Source organism: Pleurodeles waltl, chromosome 7, assembly GCF_031143425.1.
Source record: "Pleurodeles waltl isolate 20211129_DDA chromosome 7, aPleWal1.hap1.20221129, whole genome shotgun sequence".
Classification (NCBI taxonomy): domain Eukaryota; kingdom Metazoa; phylum Chordata; class Amphibia; order Caudata; family Salamandridae; genus Pleurodeles; species Pleurodeles waltl.
This window is the reverse complement of record NC_090446.1, coordinates 1,386,067,109-1,386,095,019: the sequence shown is the minus strand read 5'-3', so window position 1 is coordinate 1,386,095,019 and position 27,911 is coordinate 1,386,067,109. Positions and strand designations below refer to the sequence as shown.

The following is a 27,911-nucleotide window of genomic DNA, read 5'->3' as shown; positions in this document are numbered from 1 at the left end:
ACGCTGTCTGCCCACACAAGGTGACAGAACATAGAACCCAGCCTATGATACATCATTCTGGGACATATCCCCGGTTAATGTTGCCAGTACTGACTCCCTTTCCAGAGCAATGGTCGCAGGGTCTGGCCAATGTGTAGCAGAAAGTTTGTGGAGCTGCTGTCCACTCTGGTGTTTCAGATGGCCCCATAAGGGGGCTTCGCGGGTTACTCACCAGCTCCAGGGTCAGCGATGCCAAGCAGTCTGCAAGCATCACGGAGGGACCTCAATTAGTGCAATATTCCATGCAAAAAAAACAATTTGTCAAAAGGGTGCCCCCACAAGCAAGAAATCCCAGCATTCTGCAAATGCGCCTCCGCAGCTGTAGGAACTCCCCTTATGCAAATATTATTCTGCTGGGAGCAGTTCTTGAAGTCCTCTTTGTGGGCCTGTTGGTCAATCTGCTGGTCCTGGAGGGACGGATTTGTTGCTGGAGCCATTGAATTTCCTCACTTCGGTCATCTTTTTGCATTCCAGAGTCACGACCCTCTCTCCCACCTCGTCCAGGTCCCTGCGCACCTCTTGCAAATTCAAAGACAGTTCTCTGATGGCTTGCAAATCTTCACGCGGGGATGCAAACAGTGCCTCCGAAAAGGAGCTTGTTACTGGACTCTCGGAGCCTTCCACATCATGGGATGTTCCGCTTCTGGCTTCTCGCCCTTAGTGCCTCCTGCTGTTTTCGTCAGCATACTGGGAAGGGACCGGTCTTCTTGGTTCTGGGTGCTGACACGGCTCCTTCTATCTTAAGCAGGAATCCTTAATAGGGTGTTCAGAGGGCCACAGTATACTGGCACTTAGAGCAGAAGGCATTGCCAGGGCCTCTGCTCCTCAAGGTCCTTCCGGTACAATGCCTAGGCCCACTGCTGGCTTGTTCTGCAATGCACCCAGGACGCATTTCACCAGCAGAGGGCCCGAAGCAGTAACCTCCGCAGAGGTACAAGGGCCACCAGGTGCTTGAGCCCCCCATGGCATTGGTGCTAAAAAAGGTCTGGGCCCGCAAGGGGCGCCAAGGAGACTGTCATCCGTATAGAAGGCCTGCGCAGCCCCCACCTCAAGCATCCCACCAGCAGCAACTCTGCTCCGCTGACCAGGGGACCAAGCTCAGCCAAGTCCTCTCCTCACCACCAGGCCACTCTATTGAAGGCAGTGAGGGCCAGGTACTGGAAAGTTGGCCCACCAGAACTTAGAAGCAGTGCTGGGCCAATCAGTGCAGGGGTGCCTGCAGGAGGCGCAAGCCAACCAGCAGAGATCTCAGCATCCCTTCGCAGTGCACCTCACAGTGTTCACTGATCATCTGCCGGTTGGGCCCTCGGGTGCTCTGCTCCCTCCCAGTTGCGATGCGCACTTTGTCACTGCCGGCAATGTCCTGGTCGTCCACTCTGCGTTCCACCCACTGTAGACGCACCCATGTCCTCAGCCGAAATGTGCTCTCATGAGTAGGTCAGAGCGGGTCCCCGGACGATAGGCCCTCTGCACAGACCCGTGGGGAGCTCTGTCTCTGCCCCCCACAGGCACTGCCCTCATTCGTCTGTCCGCTTGTGGACTCCAGCTCCTCCAGGCCATTAGCGGGTGCCAATTTCAGCCCGGTCTTTCAAGGGGGCACTCTTATCAGCCAGCGAGTGCCCACAGACTGCATCCTTCAGTCCAGCACGCCGCAGCACGGGCCCGGGCAGAGGGTGCCACTGCCCCGGTGGCTATTCGCCATTGTCCCTCACTCTCGCACTGGCGTGCTTCGCTTGTCGGACAGGGCACAGTGAAAAGCTATAGATCGGCAGGGACAGGGAGAACAAGGAACATGTCTCACCCATTCGTCATCTTGGCCACGCTCCAGTAATCTTACTTTTAAAATAAGGAATTCAAAATGTAAAAAAAAATGGAAATGTTCTGTATAGCACAAAATGCAAAATGGATTCGCTTACCGAATGCATGAAATTCATATTGCGGGGATTATACCCTTTCTTACTTGTAGAACGCTGTTTGCTGTCGCTCACATTATCAATAAGCGTGTGTGTGATGTTTTGAGAAGTGCAGCTTACCAGTGTAAACTTACATTATCAATAAGCGTGTGTGTAAGGATTTGAGAAGTACAGCTTACCAATGTAAGTTGTAACATTTGTGAACCCGTTTTTTTAAATAGTTAATCTAATCGATTCCTAGAAAAGGTAAAAAATTAAGAAATCTGGTTTCAAATCAATTTGTCTGGAAAGATTACAGTGGATATGCGTTAGAGTTTGAGATTTTAGTTTGCAGGGTCACCACTGTGGTGGAATGATTTCCACCAGTTTGAGAAATTTGGTGGATTTCATTGCGAGTCTGCTTGCAAGTGGCGGGCAAATTTATCTCAAATGCCATTTTCTATGCGCCACGTTAATGTGCCTTGCTTATCAGTCCTTAACTAGGACTTAACTCTATGGTAAGAGGAAAAATGACTGCTGATGCAAGTGCACGTTCTAATCCGCAACTGTGCAGCGTTAAAGTGCATTGCTTGACTGTCCCTAATTGGGCTAAACATCTATAGTGAGAGGGAAAACTGCCACTAATGCAGAATGCACGTTTTAATGTTCAACTAGGTAGTCCCACATGTACAAAGTCTCATACAATTAAGCACCTTTGTAAGGAACTTTAAAAAAGGGGAAAAGTTTAATTAAACAGAAGGACTCTATGGTCTAATCTTACTAGTGACTGAAAGATATACATTTATCTGTCTATCGATATATATGCATTTATATATATATATCTCCACACACTGCTGCTTGTCGTCGTACGCCTGCTTTACGATGCCAGTGGCAGTAGCAGCCACCGTCAATAGACGCACAAAATCCAAATGCCCAAACGTCCTTTCCTGGCACAAAAGGAAAGCAGCAATCCAAATAGCTGCATCCGCGATTTATTGTGCGAAATTATACTTTTCGGCTGCGAACCTATGTCAAGTTGAATGGGTGCACTAATTCCTTTTGAAATATATCAGCAATGTAACAGACATAGAAAAAATACTAATCACATTGTTGAACTGCAGTCACAAACACTTCACAAAATAATATAAATCCAGATACATAATTGATTTGAATACAGACATACCCAACGGCTTGAATAGTGAAGAGGAAATTGAGACACACATTGGGGATTTGGATTTTGTGGATATATATCTATATATCTGTATATATATATTTCTTGAAAAAATGTGGTAACATGCAATTTCAAGTTTAAGGATCTCCCTCAATCGATCTTTAAATTGAGTTTAAAGATTCTAGAAGCAAGTTATTACTAGCAGGCTCAGTTTAGGAAAAATGAAAATTGTTTAACAATTTGTGATAACATTGCGAAAAGGAGAAAAAGATCAGAATAGTGGTTGGAACTCTACCGGGATGGAAGGGATACCTGTACGTTTACCTTGGTGTTAGATTGCTCTCGTGAGGGATAAATAATTTGAATATTGATGTGATTTTAATTTAATTTATAGGCTCCAGTATATGCAGGTGATTCTAAAGTATATTTTAAAGCAAACTAAATTTCATTAAATAATGTGCATTTTATCTGATAGAGACTTCTAGTTGCAGGTTCCTTACCTTAGAATTTCCCCCAGGCATCAGTCTGGATCTGGAGTTTTTTTCTTCAAGCAGTACCCTTGCGTGTCATTAGGTGGCATCGGTCGACTCCACGTCTGTTGTTGGTGTGGTGGTTACTGGATATGACATCGCAGGTAGTATACTGGCGCCACCCTGGCGTGCTGGCGTCATTTCTTTTCTTTCTGCGCGAGCCTACGCCCAGATCTGGTGAGAGCTACCCTTACAGTCACTTTTTGACTGGTCTTTCAACTTTTTGTCAAACTTTTTTGACTTCTGGTGCATCAAGATGTTGTCTCGTAAGAGCAGCTTCAAGCCCTGCGACTCCTACCACCGCATGATGTTGGTGACAGATCCGCACCTGGTGTGTTCGTGGTGCTTGGAGTGTGACTAAGACCTGAAGGCGTGCTCCGACTGCCAGGCCATGAACCCGAAGGCTTTCAGGGAGCATTCTGTAAGCTGCTCAGGGCACGGCGTCTGGCTCTCATTTATTGCTCCCAGTCTTGGTCGAGAGGAAGGTCCCAAGACCGCCAGCTGAGCCATCACCACTCCTTCTTGTCCCACTCCAATTGCCGGGTCATTCAGGTAAGCACAAGAAAGAGTCAACGAAGCACAAGCGTTCTTCAACTTCACCTCGTCGGTCGGATGACAGGACACGGGAGAAGGAGCGTTCTCGCTCTAGGCCTCCATCTTTGGAGCCTGTTTCGGGGTCGGCTCCCTTCAGGTTCTACACCAAGGCTTCCGCCTTGGCTCTGAGGGGCACCCAGGGATCCGCTTCAGGAGCCGGACTGGCGTTGGTCGTAACCTTGTGTCCTTCCCGTACCACAGTTCCTGCGTCGATGCTCCCAGGCCCTGCAGGCGGCATTGATCCTATACTCATCGCCCACTCTGACACAGAGCCGGAGCGCCATCGTTTGACACTGATTCTGCCTTTGGCAGGGACCTTGGTCCCTAGATCGGATCCTGGCCCTTATTCTTATGGAGACGAATTTGGTGAGAGCATGGAGGGGTCACAGGACCCTTTGGAATTCCAGCTGGAAGACCATATGGACTGGGCTCAGGAACTGGCTGAAGCCAGCAGTCTGGATACCTTTCATGACAATAGTCTGCTTTCTTCCCCTACTGTGGCTACAGAGGAGGGGGGCGTCCTACTTCATGGTGGTGCGGAGTGCATCTGAAGTTTGGGCTTTGAGCTGCCTTCAGTGGCTGTCAGAACCAGCCTCCTGACAAAAGTGCTTCAGCCTGGGGCTTCCACATCAGAACCCCTTTTGCCCTTCAATGAAGCCCTTACAGATGTCCTGCTGGGACCTGGTCCAATCCCAGCACAGGGGCTCCTGTTAAAAGGCCAATAGCCCACCGCCATAGGCCTGTGCCCAATGAACCGGCTTTCCTGACCCAACACCCCATCCCCAAGAGCTTGGTCAACCCAGCCTCACCGTCCCATCACTGTCCCATGGCACGTTCCCTTTCACTCCTCGGGATAGGGATTCAAAGAGGCTGGACCACCTTGGGAAGAAGTTGTTTTCTTCCTCTAGCCTGGCATCCGGGAACACCGTATGCCTTTTGGGCTGTTACACCCATACCTTATGGGACATGGTCACGCAAGTGCTGCCACAGGTCCCAGAGGAGGCCTGGGCCATTCTCTCCCAGGCTGTTGCTGATGGGAGAGACGCAGCAAAGTTCACAATCAGATGTAAGCTGAATGGACTGACTCTCTTGGCAGATTGGTTGCTTCGACTGTGGCCCTGAGGCACCACGCCTGGTTACGGACATCTGGCTTTTCAGGGAATGTTCAGTCTGTTCTGATGGACATACCCTTTGATGGCACTCATCTTTTCGGAGATAAAGCATACTCGGCACTCGAGTGCTTTGAGGAGTCCCGGTCTGAGGCCTGATCCCTTGGCTGCGCTGCTACCATTCGCCCCCCTCAGTCTGCTTTTCACCTCTTTCGTGGCCACAGAAGGGGCACCCAACCACATCCACTCCTCAACAGCCATTGCGCTGTGCATGCTGCCCCGCCTCTGAAGAGCCGAAGACGTGGGATCCAGCATCCACATGGATGAGGGAGCCAGTGGTCTAGGCCATTCCTCCCCCCCCCACAGCTGCAGCCTCCTAAACTTAATTCCATTGGCTCCTCCCCGTCTTTTTGTGCTTCAAGACTGGTAAACCCCAGAGGACAGGCTCTCAACAAAAAAAAGACTCCTAAACAAATACTAATGAAATGCCTGCTGTAATTAAATGTTCTTGCATTAAAAATAAATAATTAATACATAAATTCTGTGACTTGTAAGCACGTCCATAAACTGGTTGTAAAAGGTCCTCCATTAGAAATCCAGTGCTTTATGCACAGATGCCAAATTACTGAACTCTAAAACTTTTCCTGCTGGCGCTAATGTTAGCATCTGATGGAATTAGGCTTGTCCCAATATGATTTAAATTTAGTATGAGATCACATGCAGGCAGCAAAATGTTGTGTTTTTTTTCAGATTCCATTGACTAAAATGTTTACCTTCTTTGCTATCACTGCACAATTCGGGTGATGAATCATACAGAGAGTATTTCGTTGTGGTTGGTTATCACATAACATAGCAGGATGGGCACATGCTTGTTAAACCAGATGATCAGTAGAGAGCGCTTAGAGCAGCAATACACATGCAGTGTTATATCTGAGGGCACGTTCTCAGTGTAGGCTAAATACGTGTTTCGCAAGTAAGTTCAGTAACCTCATTGTAACTTTTTCTAGGCTTCCATTTGAATTGTAAAATGTGAAGTGGTGGCGGGAGAGATGGATGACAGCAGTCATGTCGGTTGATGTCAGCCGCACAGTAAATTGTCAGTGGTGATGGCAGGATAGGTTGCATGAAGAGGCGTGTCCATAACTTTTTGTCTGCATGACACATTGAGAAAAGGTATGTTTTCAGCATGATTAAGTGCATGAATCAACACCTATTCTAACTTCCGGACAAGCGGTAGCACATTCCTTATCTTAGATGGCTTTTTGAGTGGGTATCAGAGAGATGCATGATGGAGGTTCAACAGGACGCACTACACAGTACATTGCACCATTCACAATGGCCACATGTGCTTGCTTAATACATGTCAATTCATTTAACTGGTAGTTCCAGGAGGTAACGCTAGGATCTGTTTTTTGACTCATAGATACCCATGAAGATCGTCAAGATTCCATATTGGTAGCAGTATATTAAGCAACTATGGTGCTTTTCTACATGAGAAACAACACAAATAATAAACTTCAGAAGAACATTGATTTACAGAAGACTAAACGCTTTGTTTAATGTATTTTTTTTTTTTTAATTGGCACATGAACCCACAGGGCATAGCAAAGTGTGCCAGGTGGCTGGGGATTGGAGTCCAGCATCCGGATCGGTAGTCCTGGGCCTCTGACAGGCAGCAGCATGGGCATCCTTGCACACATTTACTAAACACTGCTGCCTGGACAGTCAGGTCCAAAGACATGGGTACTTTGCTTGTTCGGTCCTGCAGGACTTCCTAGTTTGATCTTGGTTTGCAGACCCTCCTCCAGTGATAGTATGGATTGGGTATTTATTCTAAGGTAAGGAATCTGCAACTAGAAGATGAACTTCACCTACCTACCTTCGATAAATGATCTGGTAGAGACATATTCCATTTGCAGATTCAACAAGTTACCTACCTTCAGTAACAAATTATCTGGTAGAGACATATTCTAGTTGCCAATTCCTTACCAACCCACCCATCCTCCCCACTCTGCAAACTGATATTTATGGACCGGGACCTCCCTTTTGGGCCCTTGTTCCAGAATCAGTGTTCTTCATGGCTCTGCGCTTCTAGCGTGAAAAGTTGAGAAAAGAAGCTGACGTCAGGGCACCGGGGTGCTGCCTATATACGATTGCAGCGTCAAATCCGGTGACCACGACACCAGTGACGGATGCAAAGTCGGCTGACGCTACCCAACGTCGCACAAAGGGACTGCTCGAGGAAAAATCTAAGGTAAGGAATGTGCAACTAGAATATGTCTCTACCAGATCATTTGTTATTGAAGGTAAGTAACTTGTTCATTCAGAAAAGAGTACATTATTAATATATTTTAACAACAATTTTAGTTATTAATTGATACAGTCTATTGCAAAATACGTCATGATATAAAATTTACAATGAAAATAAGCTCACAGCACAAGTATGTTCACTATTGAAATTACTTTACAAATGTAATCTGGAAGAAAGCTAAAAGAAATCCATAGTTGCCTACTCTGTCATGCTAATTAATAAACCAGAATTTATTTAATTAATCCGTTCAACAAACACATTTTTTTAATAAAAGGATCATAAATCGTGAACTATGAAGCTTTCTATTTCTCTAGGGCGTTGTTCCCTACTGCCTCCATGCTTGGCTTTTTTGTTGCTACAGATGCTATGATTCTAACACCACAAGTTTTTATTTCTGCAATCTGTGACACATGGTATCAGTTATCTGTTTTGTGAACGCGCAGTAACATATGGTATTGGTTGTCTTTTTTTTTTAAGGCTCTCAAATGCTCCATCCATATTTCTTTGACTGCCCTCTTTGCAGAACCTACATATATCATGGAGCAGGCGTAGGTGTTCCTTCATTTTTTCTTTGACAGCCCTTTTGGCAGAACCTACATATATTCTGGACCAGGCACAGATGATAATATAAACACAGAAGGTACACCTGCAATTAAAAAGGTCATTTATACAGTATTCATGCTCTTTCGTTGTGTCACAAAAAGCTTTCTGTTTGTCCATTGCTTAAAGACAACAGATACAGCTGCTCCATTTAAAGAAGCCATTGAGATTAGTTAGTGTTGTCGTCTTTGAGGTAGTTCTTGAATATTTTGGAGTATCCTTAGGGTATAGGGTATTTTTCAGAATGGTTCCCCTTGAAGGTGATAGTTTGCTGATCTGTATGTAATATGACTGAACAGATCCCTGTTCTAGTGTAAAAGATGCCAGGGCTTGGCAAAGATTTTCTATATCAGTTGCTTCTTGAATTAAGTTAGTGATCAACTTTATTCTGTTGTCAGAGGAACTCTTCTTCTTTTTAGCACTTATAAATAAGATCATGTCATGATTTGCATTTGGCTGCTATCTTTGCTTTGTCAACTATACTGGCACAGTTTCCCCTCTTGAGTAAGCAATGTATGAGAGTAGAGACTTATTTTTCAAAGTCAGAATCTGAACTGCACAACATACATGCTTGCTCCAAGGAATTTCCCACACATTATATTGTTTATCTGATGACTGGAGTGAGCTGATGTAGTGTATATGACACTGTTTATTGAAGTATTTTTCTCTACAGTCTATTACGGATTACATTGATCACTATATTAATCTAAAAAAGATGATATTAGAGTGCCTAAATATGAGAGAAAATTCATGTTGTTTTGATTAAGTATTTTATGGAATTCAAATAAAGTATTACAATCACTTCCATAATATAAACTATTAGAAATAAAGCAGTAAAGTGTAGCAAAATTAAAAGATCAGTCTAAAGTTCTTGTAGGTCTTAAAAGAGGTAATCTCCCTCTCAAATCACCCAATAAACAATGAGGGGAGTAAATCAGTAACCCATCTCTGGCCCTCTAATCGGCTGGAGCAATGTATTTTCATAGAACAAACATTCAAAAACTAGTTTATGCATTCAAGACCTACTTTATGACCTATGCATGTGTAAAATGATTTTTCGTTTATAGTGGCTAGTAATCGATTTGTTTCCCAAGGGATGTCATACACAGATCATAAAAACTTTGCAGAATCCCTAAAGGATAAAAGACAGAAGGTCACGAATAGTGCTATGGAAATGTCAATGAACTCAGAATCTCTTTCAGTGATAGAATCATTACCAGAAATAATAAATAGGTCTTCCTGGTGGTTGTTCTAAACTCTTGTATAGATTGGATAAAGAATAAATAACTAAAATCGTTCGACTAAGGTAATGGAATTCATCATCACACAAAATACTCACGTCATGCCATTTAAAAAGAACCTCATTTTGGGGCTAATTTAGAGTTTGGCAGAGGAGTTACTCTGTCAAAATGATGACGGACATCCCGTCTACCGAAATCTAAATCTTGTTATATCCTATGGGATTTATATTTCCGCAGACGGGATCATTGTTGTGACAGAGTAACCCCTCTTCCAAAATCAGATCCTTACTCTCTTTTCACATGACTTTATTGCAGGCAGTAAAGTTCATCCATAGCAGCCAGTGTCATTTAATTGATTACATGCTTCCCTATATTAATCATATTAATTTTGAAATACAATAGCTCCATCCTAGTCAGCACTCCTTGGATCATTATTAAGATCTTCTTTTAAAGATTTTAATGCTTGTGTTTTGTGTTTAGAGAAATTAGGGGAGCTATTATCAAACTGTAGGGAATCAGGATCTTTATGGAAACAGCGTTTAAAAATGAGAATAGTATCCTCATAGGGTATTTGTGGGAAAAAGGCAGATTTAGACTTTTGTAATATTAAGACTTGTTACTATTTCTTTAAGCGTGAAAGGGCCAGAGTCATCTACTGAGGATATAAGTTGAGAATCGACTAGAACTTAAATGGTTGCTGTTGTAATTGTTTGAGTATTTTTTTTAAAGAAATCAATGTTAGAAGTCTAACAACTCGCAGGAGATTAATTTTGATTCTGGTGGTACAAAATTCAAGCCTTTATTGACATTGCCCAATTCCAGATTGGTCAGAACTCTACTGAAAAGTTATAAACTATAGTTAAGTTTATTTCTTATCTTTCCAATTCTGAGATCTTACCTTTATTCTTCCTCCATTGCTTTTCTCTTCTCTTATGTTTGTGGAGTGTTCTTCTTTACTTTATTTGGGATGATGTTTCGGTCTCACGTTTGATATACACTTTTGTCTATTTTCCAAATCCTTGTGGCTTCTACTAAAAAAAAGAAATGTTATCAGTAAAAGGATAGGAACTTGCAGATTGTGAATTTCACTTTCTTTATTTCTCACAGAGCTATTGGAAACGTGTATATTTTAACTGCTTTTTTGCAGTAGGTCCTTGAAATGCCCCAGATCTATCATATTTTTGCCATAAGAATAAAATTATCCTGAGTGATAGTCTCTGGCATCTCTTTCCAACTTAGATCTTTTCTTTTCTTACATTCCATCTATAAACCGGTCTACAATTTTGCATAAAGTATCATAATTATTCTTTGTTGATTTATACAGCTCTTCCATTTCCTTTTTTAGTGTTTTATTTCATACTGAAATTCTTTTAATAATGGACTGCTTAGTCAGTTAGCATTCTGATCAGATCAAAAGATGCCTCTTGCCATTTATTGTACCATTTCCCTCCCATTTCTTCTGAGTTAACTTCTGCTGAGGAGAGTAAGTAAATTCGCAAACCTGTGGTATCATCTTTTTTTTAAGATACTGTTTAAAGTCTGTGCCTCCCACCATTTTGACCTTTCTTTTATCGGCAATCTTTCATGTTTAAGTTTCAGACTTTTAGAACTAAGATTACTACTAAAACTTGCATCCGTTATCTTCATTTTTTTAATCTATTACTCTGCGAATAACTCCTGTTTGGTGAGATCTTTCAACAGCTTTCATATACGGAAGAGAGCTCAGTCAAAGGGTCTGAGAACATTGTATTATTCTCAAATTAAGTCAAATTGGAAGTAGGACCCAAACGAGGACCCACTCACCAGTTCAACGATGTAGATCCCATTCTGACCTCCAGCAGTCCTTGTGAAAATAAAGTTTTTATCATAACATTAATTTAAAAAGATGATAAGGGCTGTGTTAGATTACAGACTCCAAGCCAACACATGTTTCACGACTAATATATTGGTAGTGTTGCTTCATCAGGGATAAGTGCATATTTTTTAAGATTTGTTTTACTAGCTGTATAAGAAAATAATAAACAAGTTGTTTTTCATTCATTATTTTGTTACATAGCTAATGATTTTATAATAAAAACATTATATTGACAAGACAAACCATTTTAAGCTGCTATTTCATTTCTGTCTCTCTCTTTATTATCTATCTAATATAGATACATATATTTGTGTGTGTGCATGTGTGTATATGACGTTATGAGAGGTGAAGCCTCCTTGAACACTGGTAATAGGAGTTATGCTCTCTGTATCTGCAAATATGGTATATGCCATGCTGTATTTTCAAGTGAAGTAGTAGTAAAAAAGGTATTTTGAAACTAGATTACAGGGGGTTAAATAAGTATTGAAAGAAAATCATACTGGAAAGGCCTATTAGCAGAGTTATTTTTCTCTGCCAAGTCACTGGAACATGCATTCCAGATGACAGTAAGCGGTATTGTCATGTGCGTTATATTGTACTGTTGTAATAAAATAATATTTCATCTTTGTGCTATAGTAATTTATGTGTCAAAGAAATGTTATTAGTAAACATGCTCTAAATAGCACATAATTGGGTGACGTGTATGTTCACTGGCATGACATAAAGGTGTGTTTGTAACATTGTGATACTGTTTAGCATTTATGCATTCTGTAGTTTTAAAGATGAGGTACTGTTTTCAGAACATCCACATTGCACAAAGTATAGATTTACTACACACTCTAACAATGTATCCTTTGTATGCACATTGCACCCTATGCATATGCGTGTTTGTGGTAGATACACTGGCATCATGTGCACTGCTGGCAGCGTTTACTTCATAAATATTTTATTCAGCCTTCATGTACTATGTAGGACACACCTCCTTTTAAGAGTGCTCATTATGAAACGAATGAATATGGCTAACAAATAGTAACTTCACGTCTGGTTAAGAGTTACCTGTGGATCTCTTGGGGTGAGAGAAGTGTTCTATCATGCTCCCTGCCGCTCCTAGTCCTTCTAAGCACACTTGCATGGAGTAATTTGGCCTTCTCTGCCAAGTGGTCCTCATCATCAGTGGTGTTTGGTTCTTCTTGGAACTGACCAAATCTATCTGTATTCCTTACAGGCCCTGGATTATAGGGCAGGTCTTGTAAGGTGGAGATTTACTGATGCATGCTGGGACAGTGGGGGTGCATTATCTCCCAGAGATGGACCATCTACATTAAAACATTTCTTTTTTGTGTATTTCCATCTCCATCCATGCTCCATTGTCATTACCTGTGCCTCCGCTCTCCAGCTGCCAACGTCTGCACGCCGTCACCTCCGAACGACGACTGGTACAAACAAGACGTAGCGCTCCTGCATGACCTGAATGCCAATGCAGCCTCTTGGATCAAGCAGTAGGATGCATGATGCCTTAGGGGTGAGTAGCATGGAACGGGACCCCTCGTCTCACCCTCCCCAGACCTATGCCTCTTCCTGTTCTCTTCATGTCCCTTGCACTCTGCTGGCTGCTGGCGCGTACCTGACCTTTCATACCAGCCACATCTCATGTTCGTAGTAATGTATTAGGTTTTCAGCTGTACTACTCCGGCCCACTTTAGGATTGTGAAGGAAGTCTATCTTTCATAGAAAGAGTCTCTGTGTGAGCATACAGTATACACAGGACAGCATTTGACAGCAAGTGTGTGTGTGTGTGTGTGAGTGTGTGTGTGAGAGAGAGAGAGAGTGAGAGTTTGTGTGTATGTGTTCAGCTAGAGAGTGTGTGTGTGTGTCTGCATTCTAAGGGGTGTTGGCTATTGGTTTAAGGGGTGCAGTGTGCATAGTGTACTTATTTTTCTTGTGTGTATGTGGCCTTTGTCAGGCTGTATGGGTGCACGCTATGCTTTTAGTTGTGCTCTGTATGTTTACATGTGCAACTTCCTCGCTTTGTATGTGTATAAGTGTAAGTATTTGGCAAAGATGTGTGTTTGTATGTGTTTACAATGCTTAGGCAAGTTTGAATGTGTGCAGTTGATCTTTGCCTAGGCTTTGTGTATGAGTGTGTGTTCATGTTTTCTTTGTATATATTCATATTATAGCTCTCTAGCTTGTATTTGCATGTGTTATGCTGTTGGTAGTTTGCAGGTCTGTGTATGTGGCTGTGTTGGATTGTTTTTTGCTGGTGCTTGCGTGTGTGTGTGTGTAAGTGCATTGATGCTATATGGCTTTAGGCACAGGTGTCCAGAGTGTATTTTGTGTATGCATGGTAGGGGTTTATAGTTTGTGTGTGTGTGTGTGTGTGTGCCTGTGTATACGTGTATTGGCAGTTGTCTATGCCAGCAGTTGTACGGACTTCTCGGGGGTCTGTGCGCCTACTCCGGGGATCCATAGTTGTTCAGAAAGTTAAATAATATAAGCAAATTAATAAAGTATATATATAAAGAAGTATCATTAAATATTTAAAAACAATCTATATACATGAAGGAATTTTAATTGGGAGGCTAAAAGTTAAGTTGGTATCCTTGGCTTGATTCGTGGGGTACCCCAAACCGATTCTATTATGGACTATTGAGGACCTCAACTGAAGCACTGATAATGTGTTCCAACAAAACCAGATAATGCATTAGGAGTTAAAAAGGCAAAGTGATATGCTAGAGTCTAACAAATAATTTTGTGTTTTCGAATTAAGAAACAAATGTAGAGATGCTCTAACATTCCCGTTCAAAATTAGATTTTTCTATTTTTGTCTGTTTATTAAATAAAATATTTGATGAGTTGTGTATTATGTGATGTATATTTGTATTATTTTGAGGTTCAAATTTCAGAAACTGCTGTTCCCCAGTTTCCAGCCATGACTAACTGGTGGTCCATAGAAGTCAAAAGGTTAAGAACAGCTGGCCTAGGCTATATGTTTGTATGCGTTTTGTGTGCCATTGATCAAGGTGTGTGTATGCGTCTGCATGCATGTATAACCTTTGTACATCTTTTGGTGGTTTGTGTGTCTATGATTTCAATCATTGGTTAAACCAGGCGTTTTTGTTTGTGTGTCTGTGTGTTTCGTATAGATACTTAGCTGCCCGGTATGTGTGTGAAGGGTTAAGATCTTTGGCTGGATTCTGTTTTCTCTTGTGTGAGCTAGCATATGTGTGACTGGATTATGTGCCTATCGTAGAGCTTTACCATGTGTGTGTTTGTCTTTGCATGTTGTAGGTCTTAGACTAGGCTGTGTATATGTGCGTGTGTGCTTAGATGTGTCAACAAGTTACATTTCCTTTGCTAAGCTGTGTGTGCATGAACATTTGTGTGCACATGCATATTAAGATCTCTATTGTGTATGTGCTGTATAACTTGTTGGCCTGTATGTGTGTGTCTGTATGGTTGTGTTGGAAAGGCTTTTGCTTGGTTGTGTCACTGTGTTGGTGTGTGCATGGAAATGTTCTTACTTCTTTAGAACAACTGTATGTATATGTATCAGAGATGTTTTTTGTGTGCATGCTATAGGTCTCAGGCTAGTGTTTTTGTGTGTGTGTGTACGTGCATACATTACATCGTTTTCTAGATTGCGTACTTCTGGCTGTGGATGTATGCCAGCATGTTGTTGTTTTTGTTATAGAGATTTGGTTGATGTGTTTGTGTGAGTGCTCTCAGTCTAGAATGTATGTATGTTCATGTGTATGTGCAAAACTCTTTTGCCAGTTGTCTTCAGTAATGCTTCTACTCTGACAGAATATGCTCTATACTCGCTAGGTATCACCAGAGATTTGTGTATTTATTTTGGTAATGCAGTGTTTTTGTCCAAAATGTATTCGTTCAACCATTTTGTAATAATTGTTTTCCTATTGGACTTACATGTATATCCCTCTGCTATCTGTTGGCCATATATATCTCTTCATCGTAGGGTCAAGGCCCATTCTAACAGAGGAAAAGTGACAACTACTGCCAGGTTGAGAAAGATTCTGTGAGCAGAAGCAGCCACTCGAAAATCTGTTCATACATTTGCAAGACACCATTGTCATGAATCATAATAGAACTGGCTCTAATGCCAGTCCAGTCACCCTAAGAAATATTTTTAATTGAGATCCTTTGTAAGGGCTCAGTTATCATTTGGTAGGTCTTCTTTTTTTGTTTAACAATATTTTATTGAAACATCTCTATTCATTGCAATCAAAACAAGGTCCGGTACACTTAGCAGCAAGTATATGCCTAGCTGTTGGACAGATGGACCAACATAACTAGACATATTGTGTTTTTTATGATGAGGAACACCGAATCCCATTTCCACCCTCCCCCCATCCTCAGTCCAGTCCTACACAAAAAGTCTACACGTTCCCCACCAGTTCCCCCTACATAGCGATCTCAAGGCAGACATTCACTATCCCATGCATCAACCCATGAATCAGGATTCTATTATCGTTTTTCTTCCATTGATCTCAAATGCCCCCCCACCCCGAACACACACACACACACACACACACACCACCATCCATTAAACCAAGATCCTGGTGCAGTGCAGCAACTAGGTGCATCACAGATTGGTTCAGCCCCTCCAAGATAATCAACCAAGGGATGTCATTGGCAATCACATTTGTGCACCATATAGCAAGGCCCCCAAGTTAGTTTCTCCATTGGTATCAGTGCCCATAATTTACTTGCTCATTCATATATTGTGTGAATAGTAGGTAATTTCCTTTTCTGAGCTGTAAGCTGTTTTATGGCAAGGAGCATTTTAAAGATTATTTTCCAATCGCCCTTTGTCATACAGGCATATCCCTTGGGACGAAGGCCCAGAATTATGCTTCCTGGGTCTGGACACAAAGGATAACCTATCACTCCCTTAATATGGCTGAGGACCTCTTTCCAGAAAAGAGTCAACCTGGAGCATGCCCACCATATATGGAGCACAACCCCATTTTGTCCCCACCCTCTCTAGCATAAATCATCTGTCTGGTGAAATATTCACTTTAAATATTGCGTGTGATATGCCACAGCAATATTATTCTTTTATTGAGAGTCCCTTTGTTGTATACTCTTACACAAATATGGTATATCTGCCCAGAGTTTGTGCCTCTGTTGGGGTTGGAAAAGGCCAATTTCAGAATAATTTATATGGCCATTCTAGATTATCTGAAATTGGCCTTTTCCATGAGGTGTAGCAATTGTCTAAAATTGCAGCTTGGCGGTGCAGGACAAGCAGCGCCCTGATTGATCTGGGTCTACTAGATGTGGTAAATGGGACCTATTCGCAAGGATCATGATGAAAATCTTTGTATCTGAAATGAGCAACGCAGTCGGTCGGTTAGAGCTACATTCACTGGTCTGTTTACCTGGTTTAGGTATTAAAGTTTTACTCGACTCTGACATTGATAGGGTCACTGTTTGCGAGGAAAGAAAGGAGTTAAAGAATGCTGTTAGGTGCAGGATCATGTTTTCTTTGAAAAACGTATAGAAATGATATGTGAGGCGATCTGGGCAAGGTGATTTATTGGGGTGTAGAGCTAGTATTGCAGCTCAAACCTCGTCATCAGTTATTAATTCTTCTAGATTGTCTCTGTTTCTGCTGTTAAGGTGTGGTAGGCGCACATCTTTAATGAAGGCCTGCGTCTCAACAAGCTCTATGGGTTCCTCCAGATAGTTCTTCCTGTAAAACATCAAAAGCATAGAGTTCAACCTCACATTCCTGTTTTTCGCTGTGTCTTTTTATTGGCCTTAGGACTCTGAGCCCTTTACCACTGCTAACCAGTGCTAAAGTGTGTGTGCTTCTCCCCTAAACATGATAACATTGGTGTATCCACAATGGGCATATTTAATTTACTTATAAATCCCTTGTAAAGTGGTATACCATCTAGCCAGGGCTTGTAAATTAAATGCTACTAGTGGTTCTGCAGCACTGAGTCTCAGGCCTGCCACTACAGAGTCTGTGTGCGCAGTTCCCTGACACTTCGACTTGGCATTTAAAACATCTGGCCAAGCCTTAGCCTCTCCTTTTTATTACATAAAAGTCACCCCTAGCGTAGGCCCTAGGAAGCCCATGGGCCGGGGTGCTATGTAAGTAAAAGACATGACATGTACTTTTAAGTTGTACATGTCCTGGTAGTGAAAAAACTCCCTAAGTCGTTTTCACTATTGTGAGGGCTATTCCTTTCAAACGCCAGCATTGGGAATTCCTTAATAGACTTTTAAGCTGTAATTCCTAATCAGAAAGGAGTAGCTGCATCATGTTTCTTATTATTGGAATGTGATTGATAAATCGTCTTTACTGGTGAAGTCAGACTTTTTATTACTATTTTAGAAATGCTATTTTTTATAAAGAGGGCATTTCTCTGCTCTGACTGCTCTGTGTGCCTGACAGGCTGTCTCAAGTAGATCGCCCCGTCAGGAATTCTCGGGGATCTGAAAGACATAATTCTACTCCACACAGCCGCTGGCCGCTGCACTTAGTGACCCGTCTCAGCCCAGCGTTTCTTGACCGCACACTCATCAAATCTCTGCATTCCTGAGATGCAACAGCCAGCACCTTCTGCATGCATGCCGCTTGCAGACACTACTATCCTGTTTTGAGACTGCTGCTGCACCAAGGGACAACCACTTCCCCTCAAGTGACGAGTGGAGTCAGCGACGCGTTGTGACCATGAGGAATATACAGCCGTCTGTGAGAGGAGCACCAGCGCAACACCTGTGCTTCAGCTGCAGCTCTCCTCTCTTCTGAGCGGACTCAACACCAGTGTAACCGCCGCTTGCCACAGAGTCGCAGTAAATGATGCCGACATCTCCAACCAAAAGGTACTGAGTGTTGTGGGGCCTACGGGTGACTGCTACTGGCCTGTACTTCCTCACACATGGCTGTAACTGCCAAATCAAACCGGTCTAATCAACCTGCTTTGCATGTGAGATGATCAGTAACCTGTTTTTGAGCACTCTGGTGGTAACTATAATTTAAACAACATCCATTGTGACTTTGTCAGCACTGTGGTGATGACGATAATCTAAACAAAATCATTAGTGTCTTTTCAATCACTGTGGTGGCATAAATACTTTTAAAACTGCATATCTCAGGATCTACTTACTGTTTTTTTGACATTTTGGTCTTATTTTACTCAGGTAAATATTCTCTATTCTGCTAAACATTTGTGTAGTCTTTTGTGGTGTTTTCATTATGTTATTGTGCGTGTGTGTGTGTGTGTTGCACAAATACTTTACATATTACGTCTGACTCCTCTGTGCCAGACTACCCGAGGGTGAGCACAGGTTAATTTAGGGTATGTATCTAACTTACCCTGACTACGATTGTGGTCCCTATTTGGACAGGATGCATACCTCTGCCAACGAGATACCCAATTTCTAACAGTTCCCCTGACCCTGAAAGGCAAGGATGTGTCTCACAGGAGTTTGGCATCATAGTCGCTGTGCTAGTAATTAACCTATTTTGTTAGCCTGCTCATAAACTTTTTTGTCGGAGGAACAGCAGGGCTTTTCCCATTTCTCCATAGTTAGGATGTCTAATTTCCCTATAATGACAGCGTGCTCCTGCAAGTCCTGTAAGGAGCCCAATTCTCTGTGGCGGCCTGTGGCAACCACGTAATCTCCTTTTAGGGAGGCTTTGTGGTCCCCCTATATTTTACGCTGGTTAGCCCTTTCTAAAATATATTGTCTCCCCAGGACGCTTTTAAGGCACCCCACATAACACTGAGCGGGACATCCCCCATAGTGTCCTTTTCAAAATAATGTGTTATTGAGTCCCATTGGGCTTGCCTAGCCAGCCTATCCAAGAGCAGGGATTTATCAAATTTCCAGTGGAGTTTGTTGCCAGAATGTGTCAACCTGCCCAACCCCCTGTTTCAATTGGATTAAAGCATGATTGGGGATCGCTAACTCCTTGTGGAAAACCACTTTTGTATGTTCTGTGATGTCAGACGTTCCCACATTAGGTCTATGCGAGAGTATGATCTATGAACATAAGAAAAAAAGGTAAACTCCCATGCATCGTCGAAGTGGGAGTCCCACGGTACAATTAGAAAAGCAGTGCAATATTAAACATAAGTCTGGAAGGCCATAAACCCTTCAGTATGGTATCATATCTCTATCATTTAAAGGAACCGAACCTCAACCATCAGGTTGCAGCACCCTCTAGGAGACACCCCCAGAGGCTTCTGTCTCAGATTTTCTACTGCACGTTATGTGAGGGAGTCTCCCCTGAGCCCTGCTCAGTTTAACCTTTTGTTCAATCTTGAGTGAGATACACGTCTGTCTGTATACTACTGCTAGTTACCTTCTGCTTCAAATCTGACTCTACAATGTCAGAGCAAGATTAAACAAAGGTCTTCTCAGACCATGTGGTACCTGTGGGAAGAAGAGGCTGCATTCAGATGACCAACACAAGGACCTCACATACTGCCTCTACCCATACCACAAGGTGAAGTATTGTAAGATATTTCATACCTTCTGTTCAAAAACCCTAAAAGAAATAGAAGGGAGGTTGCTGCTGTGGCTCCAAAAGCTTAAACCCAAGGAGGACCCTGTTTCTGGGGATGACAGTGAGGGTTCTTCCTCATCTTCCGGGAGAGTTAAAAAAGAGAGGCAGAGGTCAGTAGAATCTTCTGAAAAAGACTCACCATGCGTCTCACAGGGAGCACAGTCCTCTGAAAGCTGTGACAAACATAAAGGACATGACTTTCCCAGCAGGGAAATAAAAATCTGAGCCTTCTACACTTTTCCTTCATACTTACCACAAGTTTAAGAAACCAATGTTGGCACCGCTGATGGAGCACACCATTGATGAAGAAATTGTCTACTATGCTGGTGATGACGAGGTAGATGGCGACTACGTCCATGATGTCGACAACGGTGACAACAGTGATCATGATCAGCTGACAGTCAATGACTACATCATCAATGATACAGTCTTCGGCGCCCTTCCCATCAACAATCAAACTGTCCTTTACCTCGTTGACGACACCGTTCACAACGAAACCAGTTCCATTGGCAGTGCTGGTCAGACCACCACTGATGACATCGTTGACAAAAGAAAAATCACAGGGTAACTACAAAGAAGTGGGGGAAATCACATCTTTGATGCCAGAACATACATCTCCAAGCAGGGTGTCACCCTTACTACTCAGTCATCTCCTGGATGAGGATTGCTCAGATGATGATGGTCCTTTTGAAGTAGCATGCAGTCCATCGGAGCTGCATGTGAAGTATTAGGAGAAGGATGAGGAGGAAGAGTATTACCCTCCCGGGTAAGAGGGCCTGCATTATCAGGATCAATTCCAACCATATCCACAACAACAATACAAGGATGTTAGCTAATTACCATAAGCACTTCCTGCTTATAAATACCTCAACTGGGCAGATTACAGCGCATTCAAAAACTCCTAGGGTGCAGCCTTCCACTCCATAACCTCCACATAATATTCCAACACCAGCCTCCACAAGGCATGCTTCTCAGTCCAGAACCTTACCTGTGCATGATACCTCGTCTTCAGATGATGATAGGAAAAAGGGGGGAATTAGTGCTGTGTTTACGTACTAGCACTATTTTACAGGGAAATTCCTTGGGTATTGCTACTCGCACCAAGCACTTTGAGCGAGTGGCGGCAAAGATTAGTGTGGGGTAGAGCCTTTTTTGCATCAGAAGCCGTGAGGTGTTTTCCTGGAAGCACACCACGTCTGACGTTACCTCCTTGATTTCATGCTACACCCTATGGTGCTTAAAAGGGGCATTTAAGCCATCAAAATTCCATGATGTACCATCTATTGAGTTTGACAGGGCCTGTGTCACTAGCTTGAGAATCTGTAACACAGGACCTGTGTCCTGTGTTAGAGATTGTGGTAGTGGGTTTTTGCCTTCAGGGTTGTATGTTCCATGAGGGTGTGAACAATTCTGCTTGACAAGACAGAGTAAGCCCTCCACTCCTTCCCCTGTGTTTGCTCTCCCAGGTACAATGAGGAGAGGAACCAGAATATCTCCAGTCGTGCAAACATTCCCACTGTGGCCTCTCCCACCATGGTCCCTCCAATCCCCCAAACGTGTCTTGTATACTAATTATACAAATCATACAACCAGAGGCCTCCTTTGGTGAATGTGGGACCACTTGTCGGGATATAACCAAACCGCATACATCAAATCATCCATTAGGACATCTCTCAAGCACACTACAGTAGTAGCCCGTGTGCAGAAGTCTGTCGGGGTGGCAGAGGTCTCCATTGTCCATAGTCATCATGGCCTTAGAGGCAGATAATGGGTTACATGATTCGCATATGGTAGAGCCCTGGTCTCGTAGTAGTGGACAGTCTGTCAGTACTTCATTTATGCGCTGCTCTACACATCACTTTGGGCTTCTCCCATCTCTCTTTAGGGCTCCATCGCTGTTCTGTGTCACTACCAGGTGGAGTGGCTGTGCTTTTTCCTGATGGACCTAGAATATCCTGCACTTATTCTTGGTAGGTCTTCTTAACTTGTACCCCTTGTGGCACATGCAACACAGAATATGGTGAAGATTCAATGCAGAAACACTAGTTATTTACTTCTAGTACTATTTCTGCTTAGGCATCGTAGGCATCTTCATTGAAGTCATAAGTGACCGTCCTACCTTCCTGATAAATGTTTGCAGCCTTAGCAGGAGATATATTGTAGACCCCATAAACCCTCTGAAAAGGGCATTAGCTAATTTACCGGACTCTAACCTACAAACCTCCCACACATTACTTGAGGATGGTGTATGTAGGACAGCAGACTACAGGACTAATTATATTATTGGCAAGTTCCAAAACCCGTTTCTGCATCGGTAGACACACACACACATACACACACACATTTCGGCATCGGTGGACACACACACGAAATCCATACTATATTTTTAAGAAACTTTATTAAAAAATAATGCCCTAATCTAGTAAAGATTATATGAATAGATGTAGCCGTAGAAATAAACACAACCCTGACAATACAACAGGCTATTAAAAAATATATTACAAATAATTCAACATTCCCAATGCTGTTTATTAAATCAGAACAACTGATGAAATGGGTCTATGTTCACCAACTCCACCCTTCTACCCACTAGCTGAACATTCTTAGTAGCAAAGTGCCCATTTGAGTTTCTTAGATGGCCTCTAACCCATATACTTTTGCTGAGTAAAAATGTTTGTTTCTGTCAGTTATTGTGCTTTGAGAAAGTAGCCCTCTCTCTGGTAGGCTGTTCCTGAGATAAGAAATATGCAAATAAATCAAGGTTCTGAGAGCCTATGACCTTCAGTGGAGATGTTTGCAGTACAGAGGTCAAACAAAGCTTCCAAAGAAAGCAGAAGATAACTCTCCGAATATGTGTCAGTATTAGTCTCAAAACAGCATTTTCTGATTATTATGAAAAGGCCACACCTTGTCATGATGTGAAATGCAAAAACGGGTGTGTAAATTCTGATACATTTTACTAAACTCTGCAGATTATAAATCACATTTATATATATTTACAAGCTCTTGTGCTATCATCCTATAGTAAAGCAAAACATCATATGCTATACATGTGCATTTAATACTAAAAGGAGCATGTGTTTATAAATAAATGAAAAATGTGCACTAACATATGTGAATGTATGAAATGCATTATGGGCCCATAACCAGAAAACGCAAAGCATACGCTATCCCAAGATAGACCGTACAGTAATTCTAGTGAATCAAAACGTGTATATAAATCTATGCACATAGCTGCATTAAACACCTAGGGAAAAGCTTTGTACCTACTTCAACCTTGCAGCATGGATCAAAAACAAAAATGAATCCAAAAATGGGATTAAAAAGCAAAACATTGACTCGAGGTTGCTATCCAAACAACAGCAGCTGCTGATCACCTTTCTCTTGTTTTACTGAGTTAATTTAATTCTGAAACAGACTGAATATTTAAAAAACTCAGTTTCTGTACTTACATCAAGAAAGTTGAGGTTGATAGAAATAGTTGCATTTGTGCCCGTACTCACAAACTAGAAGATGATGATGCTAGAATGCAAATGAAGATTGAAGCTGTAGGAGCTACAGGGTAGCATGGCATCAAAGGCAAAGTCGAAGGGTTCAGTTTCTGCAATTTGATCGCTTTGTGAAGTGAGATTAGCACACATGTTGGTTGCGCACGTGTCAGGAGGAGTGAAGATTCAACAGAAGCATTGAGACATAGGCCTCACAGGAGGAGGTTGAAGTTTGCCAAAGCACAGTGTCCATAGTGCACTCAGATTAGCAAGCAGAACTTCTCCCAGATAAAAAGGAATAGCTTTGAATCACTGGTATTCATTTGGATAGGGCGTCTCAGTGGTCATGTTGATCTGGATCGTTTCAGCAATACAAAAAAAAAATGCACACCCTACAAGAGGATGGTTCTTAATAGCACCAAACAGGCTTTTAACTAAAGAACCAAAAAAAAAGCAGAAGTGGTCCCAAAAATCGATTTAAGGCCTTGTCAGCCTTGTTATTAGTTTTAATCGTGTACAGTACCACTGGTGTTTAAAACATGGAACACAGTCTGAGTTTGCAAAAGCAATTGAATTTGAGAACTCCAGAAGCAGGGGTACCTCCTTTGTGAGTTGTAATCGCTAATAGCTTATGTAAGGTGTGTAGTTAACACATCCATTTTTGGGCATGAAATACTATCAAACAGCTTTACTGGAGGAGGATAGAATGTAATTCTGGACCATATCACTATTTTCTGATCAATCATCAGATACACATACCAATGGGCTAACCCAAACGAGGATCGGTCGAACGAATTACATAGCTACCATTATTTCACATTTGGTAGAAGGGAAGGAAGGAAGCAGGTGTTGTAAGGAGTTTACAAGCAAAGTTAGGCTTCAAAGAATAACATGTGCTGTCCATAGTTACATCGTAATGGCTTAATACTTGAAGATGCAAGCATGTTTGGCTTTGGCCAAGCAATGGAATTCAAAATAAAATGCTGAGCCTTTTGTAAAAATGTGTTATGTATTCATTCTTACCATCCAAAGGGTGTGTATTGCTGACAGCCATTGATAGGCAAATAAATCACTCCATGCAACAGCCCTTGAGATGTGGATCCTTAGCAATAGAAAATGTCATACTCTGTATCTATTTGATTGAGAAAAGGCTATAGAATGCCTTGTTTTTAAAGGTCATTTTAGCAGTGAGATTATAAAGAAGAAAGCTAGCTATCCCATTATTATAGACCAAGGTACTTTATACAGTTCAAATGTCTGTATTGTCCAATTTAATTGTGTCAGTGCATTCACTTGAACTAGCCCTTGTTGTAAGCAATTCCATAGAATAGAATGATACATTTATTGCTCGATTAGTAAAAACCATTGCAATATAAAACAAACGTAATACAAATAATAAAATTAACACTTGACAATAAAACGAGTTAAAAAAAAAGAAATAGCTAAAAATCATTTCTAACCAAAAAAAACGTTTAAGTTCAATCTTTAAGAGATAACCTGCAGCAATTTTCCCAGGTCAGCTTTGTTCAATTTGTTACGGAGCAGTTGTAACATTTTTACCCCTTTACAGCAAAATTAAATTGACTCACCCTTGAGCCAAATTATTACCGCCAGTCTACATGAGCAGATATTATTAGCTATAAAATCATGTTTTAACAATTTTCTTCTTTCCAGACCTAGAGCAGGACAAATACAAAAGGCATGCAGCAAAGATTCTTGATTATAGCCGCATAGGTGGCAGTTTTGGTCGATATGCTGGCCTTTCCAGGAAGGACGATCTTCTTTGGTGTCGAAAAAACCCATACGGTATAGCAAGAATTGATGTTTGGTGTGAACAGAAAAGTGGTCGGCCAAGTACACCTGTGGGGACAATGTTGAGTAGGACCCCGGGACTGCCCAGGCATGCCGTCTTTTGGCCAGAATGGCTTTGTCTGTGATGAGCGAACCATAATGTTAACTAATCTGTTGAATTCTGCCTTCCCAATGTTAAGTTTCCAGACTTCTTCCATACCCAGGCTAATGATAAGCTGGCTTAGATAGCTTCCCCATGTCCCTTTCATATTACCAAGTTGCTGCGCCTGCACTTCTTGCCAGCGGGCATGGAGTATGGAAGAATCCTCTGCCGCACGTAACTTCCATGATGCTTTAAGAAAGGCACACTGATGCTGGAAACTTTGATTTTTTAAGCCCATCTCCAGTCTAACCTGTGCCGGGGAGGCACTTTTCGGGATGTTAAAAACGGCCTTGTATGTTTTAACCTGACTGTTATTCAGAGCATCGATCTTGTGGCCCTTCAATAGTTCGAACCCGTATGAGATGGCTGGAAGCAGCTGTGCAGACATGATTTTTAATAAATGGGACCAGTTTGAGCAGTCCAGCTTCTTTTTGAGCAGGTTAAAGCTGTAAGTTAGTGAGTTGGCCTTTGCCTTGATTGACTGTAGTTGGCGCTTCCATTTCAGGCGTGGTTCAAGATGGACTCCTAGATATTTGTACGACTGCACCATCTCCACTTTCTTCTCTCCCAGGTACCAATTGAATTGTTTATAATTTGCCCCAAGGAACCTAATCAGTATAGTTTTATCCAGATTAATTTCTAGGCCTTGCTCGGCCATAAAGATGTTAAGTGCTGATAGAATTTGTTGCAAACCTTGGGGCGTATGGCTCAGCAGGACCATGTCATCTGCATATTGTAAGCACCCAATTGTTTCTGAACCCAGTGCCAGGGGAAGACTATTCACTTGTGCTAATATGCCTGCAGGGTCTGCCAGGTATAGGTTAGAGAGGTATAGGTTAAACCTTTCTTTAGGCCAGATTTTGTAGGTATTCTATTTGTTAATCTTGAACCGTCTCCTATTTTAATCTGGACCCAGGTATCAGTGTAGAGATCTATAATGGCCCTCAGTAGGTTGTTGGGAATACCCCATTTAGCCAGCGTAGCCCACAACCTTTCCCTGGACACCCGGTCAAAGGCTGATTTGAGGTCAATAAAACATGCATAAAGGCCCAGATTCTTGCGACTGGCTTTCTCCACTATAAGGGAAGTGCAATTAAATTTGATGACGTTCCCATGCCTGCCGTGAAGCCTGTTTGAAACCTCGGGAGTAGCTTGTTTTCATCAGCCCAGGCTTGAAGATGCTGCAGAAAACAAGAGCAATATAGCTTGGCTTCTACATAAGTAAGGGCTATTAGCCTATAATTTGAAGGCCGAGTGGGATTTCCGCTTTCATAGATGGTGTGTATTATACTGCCTCTCCAAGATTATGGGATCCTGTTGAAGTGGGTAATAGAATTGAAGAGTGGCAAAAAGTATTGTGCCCAATATACTGGGTCGGCTTTGAAGATTGCATTCGGAAGTCCATTTGGTCCAGCTGCCCCTTTGGACTTCAGTTTCTTGATCAGACCGACTAGTTGTGCTAGCTCCCAAACTTGCTTTTGATCATCCTTTTCGGCAGTATCTAAGATCCTACCCTCAGCTTGGAGATTTAGTAATTGATTATTACTTGTCGATGGTTCGGACCCCATCACTATGGGAAGAAGCCTGGCTCTGCCTTTTGACGGCTTGGTTGTCAGCCCATACAGACTACCGACATGGCTCACCCAGACTGCTTGAGTTATCCCACAATTGTGGTGTCTGCTTTTCCCCACTGCCAGGTCATTCACTAACCCCCAAAAGAGCTTGCTGTTTGACATTCGGCTTGCCCATAATAATTTGGACCATGCATGTTCCTGATAGCTTATTTTTGCGGACCAACAATCGAGACAATTCTTTTTTTTCAATATCCATAATAATGTGATTTTCTTCGCTTTCTTTCCGTTAGATTGCTTTTACCGTTTTCCTGGTTTGACACGCAATTTGTAATTTCTAGTTGCGCAAAGCTTTGTTGAACCACGGTTGACTAACAAGGTCACTGTTGGGTATATAAGACGATCCCTGGAATATTGAGTTAGAAGAGGCCGGGAATTTTACCAGCAAGCCGCGACATAGCATGGCTCAGTCTGTTTTCCAATCCACGTTGAGGGTCGGCTCCTTTTGTTGCATATCTGCAAGAATTTTTCTTTCTCCCAGAGGGCCAGCCGTCTGGTACACCTCATCCATCACTGATGCTTTCCCTTTCTCACTCCATTTCAATCTTTTAAGATTAAACAGCTCTGGAGGACTTCTTAAATCATTCGAGGGCTGTAGCAACTCAGGTTTATATGCTAGTTCCAATGTTTGTGGAAAGTTATCGTTCTCCGCTCTGCATTTAATTTGAAAATTCCTTACCAGGGCCCTAGCAGAGGAATTTATAAAGGTGTAATCGATGGTTGAACCTTTTATCCCACTTACAAAGGTAATAGAAGCCGGAAAGTCCTTTTCGCTGTTTCCTTAAAGTAAGGCTAGACCTAGTTTCTCTAGACGATGTCTGTGGGCGCTTGCACCTTGGTTCTTTGCTTTTCCTCCTTTTGGGGAAAATAGATTAAGATTGAAATCGCCCCTAATGATGAGTGTGGACTCCTGGTATTGTCTCAGTATGGTTTTGCTGAATTCTC

The 27,911-nt window shown here is 42.3% G+C and overlaps 1 protein-coding gene across 2 annotated transcripts in view; it reads left to right on the top strand.

Annotated features, from left to right (window-relative positions):
- Positions 1-27,911, top strand: part of LOC138246380 (voltage-gated potassium channel KCNC1-like) — a 607,134-nt gene that overhangs the window by 497,513 nt on the left and 81,710 nt on the right. For both annotated transcript variants that reach the window (XR_011194269.1, XM_069200948.1), the window contains exon 5: positions 12,739-12,864. Coding sequence is in view for 1 of the 2 variants with exons in the window: in XM_069200948.1 (XP_069057049.1) it covers positions 12,739-12,845 (107 nt within the window). In the remaining variant the exon portion in view is untranslated. The remainder of the gene's footprint in view (positions 1-12,738; positions 12,865-27,911) is intronic.